Genomic DNA, 20,737 nt, shown 5'->3' with positions numbered 1-20,737 from the left:
TAGCTCCTGTGAAAACTACTGAAATCTTCTTGCGTTTCACGCATGCACAGTACTGGAATGTAAGCGTTTTCGGCCATTTCAATGTGGACGCACAACTCTGAAAACAACTGAAAACGATAGTGTGGACGTGGAGCGTTTTCAGACGAAAACGCTGTTTTCAAATCTATCCGGGCTAGTGTGGACGTAGCCTAAGGTGAAAGGTCAAAGTGCAAAATCAACAACTGTAAACTCCCCTTAGATGGCCTTTAGAGTTGTGGTTTTAACGCCTACTGTTGTGCATGTCACATTGGTTTTATTTATGATCTTTGAGAAGAGTTGTTAATGGTCACAAATATAGTCTGGTCTGTCCTTAACATTGTAAATTCTTTAAAAGTACGGTATTCTCCCTGAAAACAACACTTAGTCACCCCAGATTGTTGCAAAAGTAGGTTGAGAAATAAATTAAAGTTATGCAACTTTGTTTTAAAAAGCCAACCCTTTTAGGGTTTGGTGGTATTCCTCTGGAAAAGGCAAGATGTCTCATAAAAACAAAAAGAGATTTATTTTCTGATTCAAATTCACCAAGTCTCCTAAAATCCCTTCTAATCCTTTTTATAGATGTACAAAATTAAAACCAGAGGAAAGGGATTTCTCTTCTATTATTGAATTGTTTACACTTGAAAAACTATCTTGTGCACCATGCAGACCTAAATCACACTCTAAACCGCCTGTTTTCATGGATACTAGAGTGTATTTAGCGTCGTCTGGTACAAGTTAAATGGCCCTTGTCTGTCTGGCAGTATTCCTTCTGCAATTTTTTTTATACGCTGAAGGGATAAGAGAAAATATTTAAATGTGTTTTTCACCGTCGGAAAATCGAAAATATATGCATGTTCAGGCAGTCCTCATCAAACCAGAGATCTCTGAATGAATCAGTCACATAATAACCACTGTTTATGATAAGAAGCCAATGGAGACACATTCATCTGCTACCCGACACAAGACTATTTCAAGAAGGCACATAAACAAACCCAGGAGTCAAAAATACACCCTTTAACAAATTAGATTTTAGATTTACCTCAAGAGCAAGCTCAGACACAGAGGCTAGTTTATATAAAGAAGGTGTGTTCAGTTTGAGAATTACCCGGGAAAGGTGATGCATTTGAGAAAGAAGATCCACCAGAGACTTCAGATAGAGCCATAACAGTTTTCCAGTTTTCACACATTGTGGACGAAAGGCTAAAGAATTCAGGGAAACAATCCCGTTAATAAAGGGTGTGGCGAGAAGCCTCTGTTTATGAAACCTGTCATTTTACTAGAATTTCTAGTTAACCACAGGATGTGGCTCACATTGCTTTGCCATCCCAAGAGTTGCCGTCCTATATGGCTTTCCGGAAGCCTGTTATGTTTGTACTTACTGATTTACAGAGTGCAAACTGCAGGTTACCAGTGCATGAGTTTATAATAGAACAAATAGTCCTGCAACAGGAAGCTGTATAATGAGAACCGCTGTTGAAATTTGGATATATCATGTGAGCGGATATATGATTGACTGCTCTTTTTCCCAGAACTGAAGACAAACTTGAAAAAGTGCTAGCGGAAAGTATTAATACGTGGATTTAATACTATTGCGATTGTGGCTCAAGAGTTGGGAGTTCGCCTTGTAATCGGAAGGTTGCCGGTTCGAGCCCCGGCTCGGACAGTCTCGGTCGTTGTGTTCTTGGGCAAGACACTTCACCCGTTGCCTACTGGTGGTGGTCAGAGGGCCCGGTGGCGCCAGTGTCCGGCAGCCTCGCCTCTGTCAGTGCGCCCCAGGGTGGCTGTGGCTACAATGTAGCTTGCCATCACCAGTGTGTGAATGTGTGTGTGAATGGGTGGATGACTGGATATGTAAAGCGCTTTGGGGTCCTTAGGGACTAGTAAAGCGCTATATAAATACAGGCCATTTACCATTTTACCATAAATACTTTGGCATGTTTTGATGTGGCTGATTGTTACAGCAGAAAAACATAAAGATAAACTTTCAGTGTTTTGGGGTCATTTTTACCACTTACGTGCTCACGCTGGGATGATGAGCAGCAAACACATGTTAACAATCTTTTTTTACTGTTATTATGAAGTACCTATGACTCAAACGAGTGTTAAACAGTTGGCGGGAATCCAAAAGACATAAAGGTAGCAGAAAATCAGATCAGAGAAGTGGCTGCGGCTGTGGTATTTTCTGTGTTCTGTTAACAGATATGATATTACAGTATGACAATAAGTGGTAAAAAAATTCTGCCGGTCATCACTTCATCATTTTACCACACTGCATTCATCCCATTTGTTTTCCACCCTGAAAAAGAAGTGTGTTTTTACAGCCTGCAGGGAGTGTATGGTTCCCTAATAAATGTCACAACGTTCCAGGCCACCCCCTCAGTTTTTCTTGGTGATATTTTTAGACAGGCTCTGTCCACAATCCTGAAGTGAAAAGCGAGGGAATTGTTTTTGTTGATGATCGTCTTACCACTTCAGTGTGATGACTCGTGATGAGCTGGTGCCTCCATACGTCACAAGAGGCCAGAGTGAGTGGGAGTCGGGCTCTGGGTTCCATTAAGTGGGGAGCCAGTCACTGAGATAATTAAAGAACTAGTGACGCGGGACTGTCCGTGGATCTCCACTCGCTACTATTTTTGGATAGCTGCAGGTCTGTTTTGAGTTTAGAGAGAAGCCACAATATCCATTGTTAAATTGCATTGTTAAAGCAATGTTTACTCAGTGACTCTGCTTAGTTAAACTGCGGCCTCTTTGTCTCTGAATGAAACGCATCACAAATGGTTAGATGGTGGATGGATGGAGGAGTAGTGTGAGGTCAAAAAGTCACCAGATTTGACGCTGTATCAAAGTTAAGCTCTTATTTTTTGCCTGTCGCTGAAGGAATTCAGCCATGTTGTGACCTCTTAGCTCACAGCCAGGGTCTCCGGTTTGTTTAGACTATCTAAACCATATTGGACCGTGGTCCAAACTGTGAGGCAGAGACAAGTCGCATAGCTGGGTAGCTGACGCATAAAGCTCAGCTACCTAACAACATGTGTGTGGCTTATATTTAGTCGTAAAAAAAAATTGGCTTTGCAAATTACCCTAAAGAAGTGTGCGCAGTTGGTGCGTCATCAAATTTAATTTCAAATAAATGTTGATGGCTGAGATTACAAAACAATGCATATGAATTGTTGCTATTTTAGATCCTCCAAGAACAAAACAGGAACATCAAGATTACATTCCCACAGAAAGGAACATGTTGATTCCGTGAGAGATGTGTCTGACGTTTTAATAAACTGCAATTTGGTTCTCCGCTGGAAACTATGTAAGCACAAACTAACACACACATTCAAAAACTGACTTTTTGGTATAAGAGAGCAAATAAATAGAACCTTTAGAAAAGCAACTACTAAATAACTATACTCTACCAAATTCAAATTCAGAGAAAATTGTCATCATTGTATTCTAAGTGGCTCATGCACTGCCAAACACCATTGCCAATTTAAAAATCAAGTCATGAAGAAGTGAAAAAACACACTTCTGTTTTTGAATAAACATTAATAATTTGAGTGATGACTGCTTTGTCACATTTCTTCTTTCCAGATTTTTTTATAATGAGACGTATATATATATATATATACGTGTGTGTGTGTGTGTGTGTGTGTGTGTGTGTGTGTGTGTGTGTGTGTGTGTGTGCGTGTGTCAAGCTAAGTCAATGTAAAAGCTAAAAAAACAAACACTACGCATCCAAACCATCTCTGCCATTACTCTGGTTGGCCGTCATCCAGCGAGGTTTTCCTCTGAAGAGTAAACACAGCACAGTCTCATTCAGACACCTTCAGGTTCCAGCGCAGTTGAGAAAATGATGGCAAGCCATCTGTTGTCTGAGCAGGAAAAGATCATCCTGTGTCTGAGGTTTGGAGATGTCAGGTTGTGATTGGAGTCACTAAAAGAAAAAAAAAATGCAGCCCAGCAATTACCTTGCTAATTCTAGATTGGTTATGCAATCACAGTGTCTCCTAATGTTGTGCAGCACAACTAAAATGCAGAGTAAATAACATCTGGCCATGAGCAGGAAAGTGTTGGAGCTTTTCTTGTAAGTTTGAGTGTATAGTAAACAAGAGATGTTGTACAGTTACATTAGAGGACTGCTGTCAATTTTCCAATCCTACAGTTGCACAGCTTCGGCCTCTATATTTTAGCCTTAGATATAAGAATCCAGACATATTTCACCTCCAAACAAAATATAGACCACTTTTTTTTAATTACCTTACTATAGTGTAAAAGATCTGAAATATAACATGTATTTTACATTTGGCACTTATTGATAATGACTTATTTTTGGAAAGTAACAAGAATGCAGATTTGCTTTTTTATTTGAATCTCCATAACAAATACCAAAGATCTATCTTTGGTGGTTAATTGTAAGAACAAATAATTTTTTACAGTACAAAAATGCACAAAGCAAAAATAACTGGGATGGCATTTTTACTAAAGGTCCTAAACAAGCTCAATTTAAAAAAAAAACAAAAACAAACTGTGAATAAAATGTAAAATTGCAATCATGATCTGAAATTGGTTACATGGTGTGCTGTCGGCCACCATGAGACCTTATTTCATTTTCCTAGTATAAACAATTTCAGGGAATTTGGCACAGCTCATTGCTCAGACAGAGTACGGTCACTCTATTGTTAACATTGCTCTTACTGTTAACAATTAATGGCACTTAATTGTACAATTCATGAGTAAATTTGTCTGTTTGACACAGATTTGTTTGCTGGGCTGACCTTTATAAAATACCATGAAATGAAAAACCATTTCACTTGTTATTTGTACAAAAAATACATAAAATCTCACTGAAATATGACTAACAGGAGACAGAACTATATTGTTTTTGTTTATTAACCATCAAAAGTGTTTCAATTAAAGCGAGGTGCATTTCAAGGTTAATAAAAAAAAAGGGTTTATTATTAATGAATTAAGAAACACAATAATTTTGGGTGTGCTCTGGTCAACAACTGTTTTGTCCATCGCTGTAGGTGTAATATGATAAAAGCCATAATGCATTACAACTGTGAAACCAGAAAACAAGCATAAAAGAAATAGCTAAAGCTGATTGACTGGTCAGTCAGTCAGCTGACTGGTCATTTGGAAATGATGTTCTGTCACAAATTTGCAGTGTCACATGGCTGTTGTTCCCTACATGTCAACGAGTAACTTTAAAAGTGAAATATAAAGCTGCATAAGAAACTTTCCTGAACATGTCAGTGTTTTGGAAACGTGTGTCTAACCTGTGATTTCTTACCATGAGAGCTTAGGAACTGAAAAGCAAACTGAAACAGCTAGCCAGCTCTGGTGCAGTTAAAATGAAGTTGATGACTGATGTTTTTATGAGAGAGTCGATGAGAAGACTTTACCAAAAGCATGACAATTCTTCCCTCGTATCATTCTGTAGATGTGTTGGGACATGTGAAATATATGTAATTAAACTTGGAGTTTGACTACATGTTAGCATGCAAGTGGCTCACCAACATTCAGAGATGTAGTTTTTCTGCCAATGCTGTATATGTTTGGGTTTTGTTTTGTTTTTTGGGGTAGTGTCCCGAAGAGTCTGGTCAAACAATGATTTTATTGAACACACGCGCGGGGAGATGGATACTGCACGCAATCAGCATAGATCTCCACCCAAAAATACACAAGCAATTGCTTTTATAATGTCAGGGTTTGACGCCCCTTCTCGCGTTTTCCAAGAACATTATTTGCATCTTAAGAACATTATTTACATTTCTTACAGACAATGATCAATTTTAAGAGATAAATGCAGACACCAAAGTTCCCCTCCCTAGCATCTTTGTCCAAATATGGCGATGAATTCAGGCGCCTGAAGATCCTCCGGGACTTGTCTTCTTTTTGACACATCTTCTGTCACCTGTTACTAAGCAAACTCAAATGCAACAAGAAGCTGAATACATTCAGGCCTTCACTCAAGCCTGTTTCTAGATTATATGTATTATATGTGTTTTGTAGGCATGTATGCAGTTTTAACCTTCCATAGCTCCAAGTCACTTACACAATAGATCGCCCGGACATCGCACCGAACGAGGCTCATGACTTTTCCTTAATTGACTGAGCTTTAACAATTTAATAAGCACAAAATGCAATGTGTGTATACAATTATTATGGCTGCCCCTGTAATAAAAGGTTAATGTAAAGCCAGCAGGTTTAATAACCATCTTAATGTAGATTATATTGTTAATGCAATGTTAATGCTGCAGGATATATTGTAGCTATAAAATAATTTCTTTAATTCTACAGTAGTTAACTGTTACAGCAACAAATTTAGGCCATAAAGAGCTCTTTTATTTTTATTTTGCTATCGTGTCTGTACTATAATTGTCCTTTGAAAAGTCCTTTCTCCTTTTCTTTCGTGACCCCGACCACTGTGAAGCAAAAGTGTTCATGAGGCGGCAACCACCACTGTATAAGCATGTGCAACAGGACCTGAGTGTTCACACAGACATCACATGTTCACACAACCTCATCATGGAAAAACTGTATTTTCTGGCAATGGCTATTTATTAACAAATGTTCTGCTGCCGCACGCCCTTAAGTTAACTGGTGTACGTAATAATCCTGCCTGCTGCAGTACTTCCACCTGGGCTCTAACTGGCATTTCTTCTGATTTCACTCTAATAAAATAATTAATAATTTTGTATCAACTGTTTTTTCAAAGTAGCTTCTTTCAATGTGAAATCCTTTGTAGTTTTTCTCATCAACACTTTCTGTGCTATTGAGCAGATCTGGTACGTCCAGAAATATGAGATGCTGGTCTGATACTGCTGGACCAACTTCTATGGCATCATCTCTCTATGTTACCATACTTGCCGAACTGCTTATTTCACAGTGTGTGAATAATCAGTCCTTTTTGTGAATGAGCAACTCGGCAGGTGCCTGGGCAGCAGGGTGATAAATACTTGTCGGCTTGTATCACTCGCAGGGTCATGTGAGAAAGGTCTAGACTCTGCAGACTGAGAAAATGGATCTGACACTCTAAGATCATACGAGCAGTGTCTTCTTCATCCCACCAGTTTAAACAATACAGCAGTCGTGCTGACAGACAGGAAGCAGAAGTCAAAGCTCAAGCAAAGAGCAAAGCTTTAAGCACGGATTACGATGGCACTGTGGGTTAAAGCAGGAGGGAGAAAAGCGGAAGGCAGAGCCCAGGTCTAATTGCTTGCGTAGGTTGACACATCTGAATTTACGGAGCAGTGCCACTCATTTAAGACTCTTTATTTAAGAGCTAAGAAAAAAAACACACACATAACAGATATTTTGTTCACTTGTTTCATAATCTGTTTAAGTCTCCTCTTTTCACTTTGCTGTTGCTAAATTTGTCTTGCCTTGCTCAAACGTAAAAAGCCAAAATGACACCATTATTTTGACTAGACTGTTTTCCTCCCAGAGAGAGAGGCCAGAGGAAGTGTAGGTGACCTAGACTGGTTAACCACCACACAACCACGAGTTGGCTGGGGCACTGCCACCTCCGCAGCCACCCTCTGCATCCAGCGCCTGCCAGGTCCACATTACTACTACTACATGCCATGACCACAAGTGGCAATGTTCCAGTTCTAGCGTCCCATTGGGTCCACGCTGGGTGCTTTCTCTCTCCTCATCGGTATAAACAGTCTGCAGTCTGGCCATCGACTGACACGAAGCTCATTTGGGTCGCATTTACAGGCCAGACGTGCATATGTTTGCATTTGGGTCTGTAACAACAGTTTGCACAGCGCTTGCTCTTCACTGCATGTGCACAGTTCTGCATGTGTGTGTTGTTTTTGTGCTCCTTTTTCTCCATGAATTGCAAAACCCAACCTCAAGCTCCTGTCTGGGAATGATCAGCTGAGATCTCGGTTGAGAGGCTGCAGTGAAGGTTATTCTTGACCCAAGAAAGGATATTAAAGTGTATCTGTGGCCAATCTGCAAACCCATAGAATATATAAGCACGTTTACTAACAAGCTTTTTTAGGACCCATTTAGAGGAGCATAACACAGAAACTTCAGGCTAGATCAAGTAAACATAAACAGCATAATGCAGAGCCACCTTTTGGGAAGATTTCTCACACGCTTCTGAAGCCATTTACTCGATGTTGTCATCTTTCTACTGCTGATTAGAAAACACAAACACACTCGGCCACAGAGAATCAAGCCTCAGTTATGTGAGTTAAAACAAAAAGGGAGCACATGCCAAATCTCTTTTTTTCTCAATGTTTGGACCTGAGGTATTATTTGGGACAAAAGGTGCACTTTCAGCAGCTACAGTCACATACACACACCACCCACTTCATTGGCTGTGATACACTGCCTGTGGTGTTTCGGACCATTTCTTGGTAGCAGCAACTCTCCACTCATGCTTTAGGACTGAGACATAACACAACACTCGGTTAGACCGTGAAAGTTTAGATCTGACAGTCAGCTACATTAAGTTAACAATTACACTAATTCATTTTCTCTTAATGCTTATTGGTTACTGTTGAAGTCAGCAGGGTAAGCTTTAGGGAAAATCTGAACTTTCTAACCCTCTGACCACACCTAAAAAAAAAAACCTAACACAAAATATTTATTGCTAACCAGTATTTTTAACCATAATTACAGTTCCAGACTCCCTCTTGGTGTCTTCTCTATTTGCTCCATGAAACAGCTTTGAAACCAAAAAGCGTCACTTACAAATGAATTTGCATGTCATGTTGCATAACATTTTGCAGTAGAGGCTAACTGAAGTGCTGAATAAAAAGCTCTTGATTGCATGGAGGAGAAGCATAAAGTGATGAGTCACTTTTAAAAGAATAATAATCTCATATTTGCACATGGCGAGACACAGGGCCTGGTGGTGGTCTGCCTCTCTGCCGAACTTTCCATGTTTCTTCTTTGTGGTGATGATGCCGGTGTTGTTAGTCCCAGTCAAGACAGTGTCATACTTTCCTGCGCAGCTGCTGTGCTGAAGTTTTCCCTTGTGTATTACCCGGACTAACCAGCATCACGCCATTTTGTGATGCTTTTCAGCAGACTACAAACAGCTTTGAGACCATTCGCTCTTGTTTTTGCACTTTTCAATTATATAAAAGCTTTTTTAAGTCAGATTTTGCCCCAGTTTCACATTACAGATGTGCTGCATTTAAGTATTTGCACCTATTCCTTAACAAACTAGTGACAGTAACACAAGCAACCAAGTCCCCCTCTCGTCTTTCAGTTTTTTCACAGACGAAAGGGACACAGATTTACTAACCCCCATCTTATTCAGCATGATGATGTCACATTTTCCACTAACAGTGCATGTTTTAGCTCAGGAAGATGACTAATTAACCAAATATATTATATTCTTGCCATATCAGCAATTTGTCCAATACTTGGAAATGCATGTGATGCTTTGTGCTACCAAGATAGTTCCACAAAAACAGTGTTTAGACTAAAAAATAGAACATTTCAAATACACAGCAGCTCAAATATTATGACATATGCTATAAGTTGGTGCTACCTAGGCTTGGTGAACTTAGGTAAGAAAATATTCACTGCTAATATCTTGGATTTGTGCTAAGTGGAGATCTTATAAGCATGGTATTTATCTGAGTGTGGCTAGTTTCAGTTTACAAGGTATGTCTATGCACAAACAGACACTTTGTGGTCAGACAACTGGCTGTTTGGGATGTGGGGAAAGAGGGGAAAAGAGGGAGCAAGGCAGGAGGTGAGGGGCACTGAGTGAAGATGGGAGGAGTGTGTCTGGGTGTGGAGCTGTCATCCCACTGAGGGAGTAGCTGTGGTGTTTTGATCAAAATCCAGAAGATGTGGGAGAGAAAAGAGGGGTGTGAGTAAATGAGGGAGAGACAGAGGGAGAGTGTGAGAGAGCGAGAGAGAGAGAGAGAGAGAGAGAGAGAGAGAGAGAGAAATATTTCCACCCACCCAACAAGGAGACACACTCATAAACAGCAGGCAGACTGAGTGAGACTCAGAAAGACACAGAATCTCAGGGCAGCACCAGTTCAAACAGCGAGGCAGACAGAAACAGCGTTTGATTGAGAGAAGCTGTTTTATTAAAGAGCAGGAAAGGTCACACACTCAAACAGACACACACACTAATAAACACAGCGTACCACACAGACAGACAAGCGAGGACTGGCTAAACCCAAGAAACACAACCATTAGTCTTTTAGGACTCAGTGTCTCTCCCCCCGTCACACATACATACACCCACCGGTGCTGTTGCAGAGAGTCTGTGCTACCCATTGTGAGGAGCAGTGCTGATCGAGCCCAACAAGTGGAGCAACAGGGAGGAAGGAGCCAACGAGTGGATGGATGCCTTTTGCAGACTCAGTGGCCTGGACCCTCTGTGGGTGAGTTTATGATGTGTTCACTGACCCTGGAATCACATCGCATTACTGAGTGTGTGGCTTTTTCAGCCAAGGTCACTTTTAAACAGCATTCATTTAAAAAATGAGGTATGTCTTTATAATTCCTGCTTATTCCTGCAAAGATGTCTGTTAATTTCAGCTCGTAGTTGTCTATGAATTGCTAAATATGAAATCAAAGATATTTTTGTTATTTTGGCAGATTATATTATGAGTATTAGCATTTGTTTACAGAAGTGTTGGTGTATAAACACACTGGTATAATTCTTGATGAAACTCTCCTAAACTTGTTTTAATCTTATTATTTAAATGATCAGTGCCATTAGCATTAGCCAGATTAGCATTTTGTCCTTGGATACCTGTTGTTTATTGGGATTAGAAGGATTACTGGCACTAATAAATAAATCAAATGAGTAATACTAATTTTGTGTGTTTAGGGAGAAAACCCCCATACACTGACCTTCTCAGTATTCGCAGCCAGTATTACTAATTGTAATCTAAAGCTTCTCTGAACGCCAGCCTTTACCTTTGATGAATACCACAGTTGTGTGTTTATTGTCATCCTGCGGCATAATTCATAACAACGAGATGCTGATTGGATGAAATGCACCACAGTGAGTCTGCTGCTCTAATTGGAAAAGGTTTTTAGTCTTGCATGTTTGCAAGACTCCACACTCTAAATCCCGGCTCTAAAATAAAAGGAACGGCTGTGATCCAACTGGAATGCCAGGATTATTAAATGCACTCATTCCCAACTTGACTTTTTCAACCCTCGTCCTTCCTCTTTCACTCGGTTTCTGGTTCTCGTTACTTCTTGTTCTCTGTTTCTGCTCCTGCAAAACCTCAAAACAACTGCCATCAAACACTGTTGGGAAAGTGAAAGCGTGTTACTGTATTTTGTGCAGCCCTCGCTGCCATGAAACTTCAAAACACAGATGTGCTGTTCTTACGGGATGTTTTAACAGATGTTTCTGTCTTCTGCTGGCCACAAATATCTATTGCTATTAACTACACTGACCTTTTTACATGTTTTGGAAATGACATCATTGCTGACTCACTGGTCACAGCCTTGGGGCAGCAATGCAGATTTATATGGATCTAAAACTGAAATTGTAAAGTCCAGCTCAGCAATCTGTTCCAGCAACACCTGACCTGAAAGGTTTTAGGAAAAATTTGAAAGGGGCCAATTTAGGAGCTAGGATTGTGTTTAGCGTCTTTCTTTTTAGATCAACCTAATCTATAATTTGAACAACAGGCCAAAGTGAGACAGACAGGGGAGTGATCAACGCTCCCTTAAATTACAGTCTCTATAGTTTATACACGTCACATACTCACAATAGGTAATCCTCTAACAGTTCCTCAAAACTCAACGGGATTGCAACACGCTGAATTGGTTTCTGAAATAAAGGGGATGTAAAAAGCAACAATGAGCAGATTCAGAGGACAATAAGTGTCTCTGTTCTCCACTCTCAAATCACTTTGTCAGGTAAAAATAGACACTATTGGCATCTACCAGACACCATTTCAGCCAAGGGTCAGAAACAAGCAAAAAGCACAAGAAAGAGCGCAGAGAGGCTTTGACGGGTTGGATGTCATCATAAAAGTGCTCATCTGCCTGCCACTGACCACAGAACTCAGACAGGTCTGTGAAAGTAGCCACCCACTCGCTCCTTCTCAAGCAGTTTTTCACTTAAATGGATTTTGATATGCCAAACCTCACAGAAGCTGCTGTTATACCATAGGTGCAAAATCATGCACTCGTTGCATAACCTTAACCAGATATGTAGTGAAGCTGTATGTGAGAATCAGACTTTTAAGGCGAGGCAGCCAAAGAAGTGTATCATCATAATTGCTAGCAACTGAAACAAGAGCCTGACAGTCCGATCATGATTCAGACCCATGTGGCAGTAAACAGTATTGACTGATGGTAAACTTGAATTAATCACAGTTACCAGAAATGACAGCGTCAGTCTGCCCAATATCTCACCTGCCGGGCTTCACTCAAAAGCCTGTGTGTGGACAGACGGTTGTTACATAATAATCTCGCAGCTGCCACCAATTTTGGCCACTTTACCTTATCCCAGTTGGAATTCTACCAGCAGAGCCAGACGTATGTGCCATGCTAGAAGCTTTAAAACCACTTCCTGTGGTGACTCCCCAGGGCAGTGTTGTTAGCACAGCCAGACACCCTGCCCCTCATTAGGGCAGCGAGGTGATAAACAAGGGAAGCTTGACAACAACAAGCCATTTAGCCCCAAGTATCTTTTTTTAACGATAGACAGACTATCTTGGTTGCGCTACTGTTACGTAATCGCAACATTTTGGCAGCATTTGCTCAACACACCTCGTCTGCACAAACTTTTATAGTTTATGGGCTTCATTATTACTGTAGTTCTTGACCTCATCGTTTGATTTGTTGACAGTTATATTGTCCTACTCAAATTGGGAAACAAGCCAGAGACGTGGTGAGGGGGAAAAAAATAAAACATTCAAATACTGACTCAGCTTTTTTGGCAAAGGAGGCCTTTTCCAGCTCGCACTCTCTCAGGACTGAGCACAGATACGTTTTCTGTTGACCTGCTGTGGTTTCGCTCTCAGTGGATTGATGGATGAAACGTAGGACCTGCACCAAGTCGGGATTTTTGCCACTTTGTCCCGCCTGCTTAGTCTGTCAGATGATGAATATAATCGCACAGTTTGACCTCGGTTTCTGGCTTTTAAGTATATTCTTTCAAGCTGAACTTTTGAACTTCTTGTTTTCTCTCTGATGCAGGACTGGAACCGTACATGGTACACAGCCAACCCAGACCTAACCCAGTGTTTCCAGAACACAGTGCTGGTGTGGGTCCCCTGTATCTATCTGTGGTTGCTGGCCCCTTTCTACTGTCTTCATCTCTACTGCCATGACCACGGACACATTCAAATGTCCTGTCTCTGCTCTGCCAAGATGGTGAGACATCATTTTAAATGCTGGCCAGTCTTCAGTTTATTGTTTAAGTTTTTCCCATGACAGAAAAAGAAAAAAAGTCGAAACATTTGCTAAGTTTGTGTTGGTTTGTTTTGTTTTGTTTATTTTTGTTTTTAGCTTCTCGACTCATTCTCCTCATACTCTCTGCTCTGTTCAGGTGTTGGGTTTCCTGCTGGCTTCATTTGGCTTTGTGGAGTTCTTCTACATCCTGTTGGAGAGGAGCCAGGATATCCAACACCACATGGTCTTTCTGCTCAGCCCTATTATTCGCAGCATGACTGTGGTAAATACTGTGGCTCTTTTTTCTCACACATGTACACATCTATCCAAATCAAACTCCAGTTGTTTTAATTTAATGTTTTATTGACCTGGAAAAGGTTACGCACACTTTAGATCTTGCATGACATTTGGAACATCAAGGATAGGAGCAAGGCGCGTTTATCAATTCCTTATTTAGCCAAAGCACTGCACTGTGTTCTTAGTGTTTGTACTAAGGGGGGAAACTACATGTCGTCAGAATGGGAGTGATAACATTAAGGCACAGTGTTGAAAACAAATCCTTTAAGAATAAAAAAGCAAGAACTACAACGCAAGTTTTTAAACACAGTTATTAAACACAGACAACAACTTTAATATTACTGCGAAGCAATCATCTAATTGTGCATCAGGTGTCCATAATTTCTATATATAGATGCACCGTTGATTTGTAGATCTGACATTTGTTCTTCATTCAGAGTAGCTTTAGCTAACAGAGATGTTTGGGAAATATTTCGACTTGTGTCCTGCTGGCTCACATGTCACTGTGCAAATATACAGTATGCTAGTCAAACACTGAGGTGCAAAGATGCAGAACTATAGCTAGATTTATGGTGTAGCAGGCAATGCAAATATCACAGTAACCTGCTTGTATTTGACAATCGCTCATCGGACTGCAAAGCACTTATATAATGACATCACTTACTGTTTCATGTGGAGTCAATGTAACTGCATATGTATGTGCAAAGTTCCAATGCAATGAAAGTGTGACTGTTAGGTACTTTGGCAGTGGCCAAATAAACCAAATATAATGAATCAGATATTTTGCAGCCTGGATCCCTCTTTTACAAAATATATACAACTGACACTGAAAAAAATGGGAATTGCTTCATGTTTCCATCTGTGATTTAGGCTTTTTAACACAAACTCCTCTCAGCTGAGCTCATGAGACACCAGAGGAAGTCCATTCCCTCTGACTTCCCCTTTCCCAGTTTGGACCCTTCCTTTTTAATTTTCTTGCTTCTGTGAGTCTACATGCGTTGTTTTTTACATTATGGATATAAAATCTGCAAGAATATGACTGAATATAATGTGTCAGAGTATATACCTTGGAAACAGTATACACTACATAATGAATAAACACTGCATAAACCATAATATTTCTTATAGGTGATGATCTAGTGTATACTGTTTCCAAGGTATGTACTGTTTGTATCTGACACATCATCATGCATCATGATGATTGGTCAATTATGTATTAGAATTCAAATGAGCTGCTTAGTGGCGAAGAACATTGACAATGGCATGGCTTCAATCCCAATTAAGTCCATATGACTGTCTTCCAACTATGTGGTCTGTCTTTAAAACAAAAACACACAAATCCAGCAAATACAAAGGTGATGACACACAATTGTAGTCTGTGTTAACCCTAATTACACAGGAAGATTCGGTCTTTATATAGCCTACAGGTGTACTGTTGGATTGGAAGTTTAGATGCCAGATGCTTCTCTGAGCACAATTCTTCTGACCACAACTGTACAGTTCAGTGGGTTCAACTGCAACGCCTTAGCAAAGAAGAAGAAAAGATAAAAGACAAAATAGCCCTCCGGATACCCTAGCAACAAGAATCCTCGGTTGGGTATAAACCAAACCCAAAATCCAAAAAACCCCAAAACAAAAAGCTCTGACTCAAATGTTTAGATCTGAATCATGTACGTAGATGTACGTAGTCTGGAAGAGATCTTTAATCTTTACAAATGTTGTTTGTATCTTCCCTCAAAACATCTTGAAGCAAACCATACTGGCCTCCACGACCCAGATCACAGTGGTGTCTAGGGTGAGCGGTAGAAGGTTATTTATAGAAAATAAGGCCCAGCGTGCAATCAGAGAAATGTTTTAGCCTTTGTTGATAGAAAAGTCCCTGAATGTTTCTGAGAACATCGATCCCACTCATTTTCAGTACATCTTAAACGATACTTAACTTGGATGAGAAGGCAAAGGAGAAGAGGAGTACAGCTCAGCATGGGTGGCATGGCAAGTTTAAAATGCTGTTTATCCTGAGCAAGAGTGATAGAAAGTACAATGCTATGCAAGGGTGCAGAGCCCAGATGGGAAGGGTCCTGTGAGCTTATAAAGTTGTCGTATACGACCCACACAGTTGTATAAGTTTACGTACAAAGCTCTCTCTCTCTCTGTAGCCTCATACAGGTTCTGCTCAGTCTCACTCTCAAAGTCAGACAGCTTTACCCACCTGTGGTCTTTTCAGACTCTTGAGTAAATACCAGCACGTGTTTGTGTTAAAAATACACTGAGACGTCTCTTGTATCAAAAGGATACATCTCAAAAAAGGTCCCTTATTTGGAATATCTAATTTCTCACACCGGGGAGGAGGGTGGGGGGGCAGACAACAAACTCCTAAATCACATTAAGAACATGTCTCCAATCTTTTAATCTATGTGCCAGACTTATCTTTATTAAAGGATATAATTTTCTAGATGTTGATTCTAGCCACATACCACCAACCAGTCCCTGGGTGCGGGAACGGAACACTGTGCTCTTGTTGCTCTGACCAGTTTGTTTTGTTGCCCTTCAACTCAAGTTAGTGTATGGGAACGCTTTCGCCCAAGTCAGTCAGCCCACGAATGAATCGTGGTCAGTACGGATGTAAAGTACACACATGACACCGGCTATAATCAGTAATGCCATGACGTAAAGCTCCTATTCCATCCCCAGCACTGCACACTTCCCATGTAATTATAAGGTCGGGGTTTGATTCAGGCCTAGTGATGAAGTTAGTTCCACCCACTGACTCCTACAAACAGATGGGCTTATGGTTTGCAGCAATATGGTGGCAAGACGGAGCGGAAAGCTAGGAATAAGATCAACCTTCCTCTTGTACGCTGACCTAAGGCCAGTTTGGTGTTAAGGTTTGGACTGGGGCTGATGTGATCTTATGTGTTTAGGAGCAAAAGAATTAAAAAAAAAAGAAGGTTTATCCCATGGGCTTGGTACAGCACACTAACATAGAGTGTGCCTAATAGATATGGTGTTAAGTAGTCCCATAGTCTTACTTAACTCCTCCAGCAGTCAATAAGATGAACTGACTAATGGGTCAAATTAACCTATGAAATACATTCATTTATATTGATTCATCCCCAGTGTTAATCAACTAATTATCGCTAAACTGTAGCATTTTAGCATCTTTTAGCTAACTATTTTATCTTTATGATCACAAGCAATATCTAGTTTAACATAGTTAAGAATATTGTTCCCATATGCAGCAGAGGAAAATACTTCTAAAAGTGTATTAAATAACAGTTGAAGTTATTGACTTTTGCATTTGTTCAATCTTTATATCATGCTGGGCTGTCCCACAAATCCATTTTTACCATTCACTGGCACTTTAATCTATTGTTATGTAACTGGAAGATTAACTGTGGCATAAAAATGTCCTCTTTTTCTCAAACTTCATTTGACGATAATCTTAAATCTCCAGTAGTTGCTACACAGGTAGTATTAAAGCATTTCGTGTTTAGTTGGCTAAGACCACAAAATTGAGTTAAGAGAGGGCTGGACTGGCACTGCTCAGGCGCGTGCAACCACAAGCACTAATAGGCTCAAAATCTTTTGCTAACAGCGCTGCTATGCTATGTATATAAAGCAGTGAATGAATAAATCAGGCCAGTGTTGCTGATTTTATGTTCAGAAAACAAATATGCATTTAAAGCAGAATAAAATTCCATTGAAAACTATTAAAGAAGCTACTCAGTTAACTAAAGTATTGCTAATTAGAATAGCTTCGGTCCTAAAGCACACAAGATTCTTTGACATTTGTGTGTTTTGGGTTGGCATGTTGTTCACATCCCCTCTTTACTGTATCTATGGCTTTCCCTCCAACTTCCCAAACACATTCAAGTCAGGTAGACCAGAGACTCTAAATTCCCCATATGTGTGACTGTAAGTGCGTGTCTATTTATATTCTCTCTCCCTGATGGGCTGGTGAGCATCAAATGTGTTGGGGAAAATGAATGAACAAATCAAATCAAATCAAATCAAATGTTTCATCATCACTGCAGCAAGAATATTGTTTATATTAGCACAAAGACATTCACTGGATTTACACAAAGTGCTTCAGGTTGTTGATGCAAAAAGAAAAGTTATATAACTGACAGACCAGCAGTTTATAACAGGACAGCACTGCGGCTCGTCCCGGGGTAACCAATGTGGGTGCTCATTATGAAACCTAAATCCGCTTTCTCCCCACTTGGTGATGAGCTGGCACGGTGAAGTGACGTCTCACTTGGTCAACCACTTGGTGAGGGACCAATTACAGAGGTTCACAAGCCGATGCGTGCCTCCTCTGAGCACAGACAGATAGCCAGCATGTCTAAACCAAATTAGTCTTTTTTTGCTTGTTTGTTTGTTTGTTTTTTGGAGAAAACAGGAAAGTATATAGGACAGTGTGGCATGCGGCGTATATGTGTCATTTTTATAAAGAGAAAAGAGCCAAGTCATATTCGTGTCTGCAGCCAGGGAATTCCCAGAATCAGAGCTATTTTTGGAGGTTTTTATAAAACCATTGACCGCATTACATTAGATCACATGAAATCTGTGCTCTGTGGAAAACACTCGCACTGACAGTTGCAGCTAATAGAAGAGAATGAGGTTCTGTGGTTCCACGAGTGGCATCCGGTGACACACGCAGCCATTAAAAGATCGTCTGTCAGCATCCTCGGGTCATGCATTTGTTTTAGTAAGCAAGATAGCATTTGTTAATATTAACCAGAAAAAAAACAGCTTGTTGGCAGTTTTATTCCCCTGCATCAAGTGAAGGTTTTTCCATGAATTAAATGTTGTGTAAAATGTTAACCGTAGTTAACTTCAACGTTTGTCAGCATTTTTTGCAATTTATTTTGTTGCTATATTAAGTTTGCACTGCATTTGTTATTGGATTGTGAAGTTATTGTACTGATTTCCAAGCTAGTTTGGCTCGTTGTTGGTTAGGTGAGAAACGATGAGCATAAAAATATCCCTTTCTTTGGATTTCTGCAGAATATCAGAATATTCAAATAACCTGAAGTCTTCATATAGACATAAATCCAGAGGCATTTAGAGTCAAAGGAAAGCCTTTTGGAAGGTCTCTGTTTTTAAATTTATAATGCAATCTATAGACGCAATGCCAATTAGAAAGCAGTTGACATGACTGTACACAGACTATGAAATCTGAGTTTCCCAGAGACTGAAAAACATTGTTGTGCTCTACAAAAGTTGATTCCTCCTGGTCCTTTTGTCCGTGAAATCATTTCAGGCAGTATCAACGTGGCATCACAGACTGGAGTTTGGCTCTCTTCTCTATGGTGCTCTCAGGGACAGAGTTGTTTCCTGTCCTGTGTTGCAAGAACCACACATGTTAACTGTTAAATTAAAGTCTTTCTGTCTCTCTTTCTAGATCCTGGCCATGTGCATCATCCAGTTGGAAAGAATAAGAGGCTGTCGTTCCTCTATATTCCTCTTCCTGTTCTGGGTCTTGGCAGTTGTTTGTGCTCTGGTGCCTCTAAGAGCAAAGATCCAGCTAGCCATGGATGAGGTATGTTCTTAGCCTATTAATGAATATAAAAATAAATGTACCCTTTAATATAAACGATATCATCTTGCATCCAAAAAGACTGAAATCAAAAATAGGCTCATGCCAAAGTGAATTTGTTAGCATGCCCAGTCTGAACTTAGTGAACCTGCCATGTCTAAACACCGTGAAGAGGTATCTAATCAGCTGTGCTCCTACCCATAGTCTAGACGCGAGACTCCAGCAGCACAGCTTGAGCTGTACCCTGTGTCAGAAAAGAATTTCTATCTCTATCCCCCAATTTTAACCAAGGTAGCCCAAAGTTAACACAATGTGTTGGAGGATGACACTGCCAATTCTGGTCAAGCCTGTGTGTGTTTAGGGTTTCCTTTTCTTCCTGTGTCTCCCGTCGAACACAGCAATCATTGTTGTATGGGAGTAGGTTTGTATTTTTGTTCACGCAGCCGTGGGGCAGTCGCATTTGCATTTCCATAAAAACACACACACATCCATATTTCTGTTTTATCGTTTCTCAGTGTGACATTCCCATACTGTTTGGGGGAGAGTAATGATGGGCCTGGGATAAATGCTGGTGAGACATGGCAGCCCAGGGTCAGACCAGAGGAACGTCAGCGCTTTGTTTATGGACCTACACTGCTGTAACCACGGCCAGATGGAAATCTATGCATTCACACATAATGTAAAGCCATATATGATTTACACGCAGATGTTTTCATTTCACACATGCGGACACATGAACGGTGCACACATGTAACCACTCATAAATTCTTACTATATCCTCCATACCATATTTCTAGTTTATGATGAACCGTATCTACGTATTAAATTTGGTTAATCACTTTAGGCTTTTTACCACATCCTCTCCTCCAAAAACTGTTGTTGCTGCCAGCTAGAAGGTATTATACGTCAAGACTGGCATTTAAAGTTTCAGATTTGCAGGCAACTCCCCTAAAACTCATAAAACAAAGGAAGTTATAATTCCTGGTAGACTAATTGGCTTAGTCTACCACAAAGACAGTAAACTGATTACAAAAATTAAATGTAATGTGTCAGCTACTGAGACAGATTTTGTTTTTATGCTAAATAGTGGAGCTAGGTATCAAGCATACAGCCACAAGCAATATCACTCCTCTCAACCAACTTGGGAAGGAAACTGAATGTGCTTTTTCCTAGAATGTACAAATATGAATTTAATATTCATACAGTTGCAACAGAAGTAGTGAGGAATTTCCAGGATCCCATCAGTAAATAAAAATTGGACTAGATCTCAGAAGTAAAACCAAAGAAAGGAAAGATTTAGGCAATGAATAGTGACGTTATAGATCTGTTTAACAGTTTCAAAATTGCAAACAAAATATTTTTAGTGTTTTTTTGACTGGTATATTTCAATGTCTGTAATTTTCATTATTTAAAAATGCCATTTTGTTCTCAGTTATCCTGGCCAGTATTTGTTTTCTGAGGGTTTTACTATAGCGGTCATCACTAACATCAGTACTGTTGCATGACAAAATACAAACAGTAAGACGTTTTCTT

At 40.1% G+C, this 20,737-nt stretch overlaps 1 protein-coding gene across 2 annotated transcripts in view; it reads left to right on the top strand.

Moving 5' to 3' along the window:
- The first annotated feature begins 7,612 nt into the window (after nt 1-7,612).
- The window catches only part of abcc6a (ATP-binding cassette, sub-family C (CFTR/MRP), member 6a), a 30,644-nt gene continuing 17,519 nt past the window's right edge, over nt 7,613-20,737 (top strand). Inside the window, exons 1-5 of one of the 2 annotated variants that reach the window (XM_080881586.1) lie at nt 7,613-7,672; nt 10,258-10,382; nt 13,171-13,347; nt 13,523-13,648; nt 19,070-19,207. In XM_080881586.1, the coding sequence (XP_080737712.1) occupies nt 10,341-10,382; nt 13,171-13,347; nt 13,523-13,648; nt 19,070-19,207 (483 nt within the window). In that variant the 5' untranslated portion in view covers nt 7,613-7,672; nt 10,258-10,340. Of the gene's footprint in view, nt 7,673-9,603; nt 10,383-13,170; nt 13,348-13,522; nt 13,649-19,069; nt 19,208-20,737 lie in introns of those variants that run through there. The other variant, XM_080881585.1, reaches the window with a different exon arrangement.

Source organism: Rhamphochromis sp. 'chilingali', assembly GCF_963969265.1.
Source record: "Rhamphochromis sp. 'chilingali' genome assembly, chromosome: 4".
Lineage (NCBI taxonomy): Eukaryota > Metazoa > Chordata > Actinopteri > Cichliformes > Cichlidae > Rhamphochromis > Rhamphochromis sp. 'chilingali'.
Note: the sequence above shows the minus strand (reverse complement) of the source record. Positions and strands in the feature narration are given on the sequence as shown.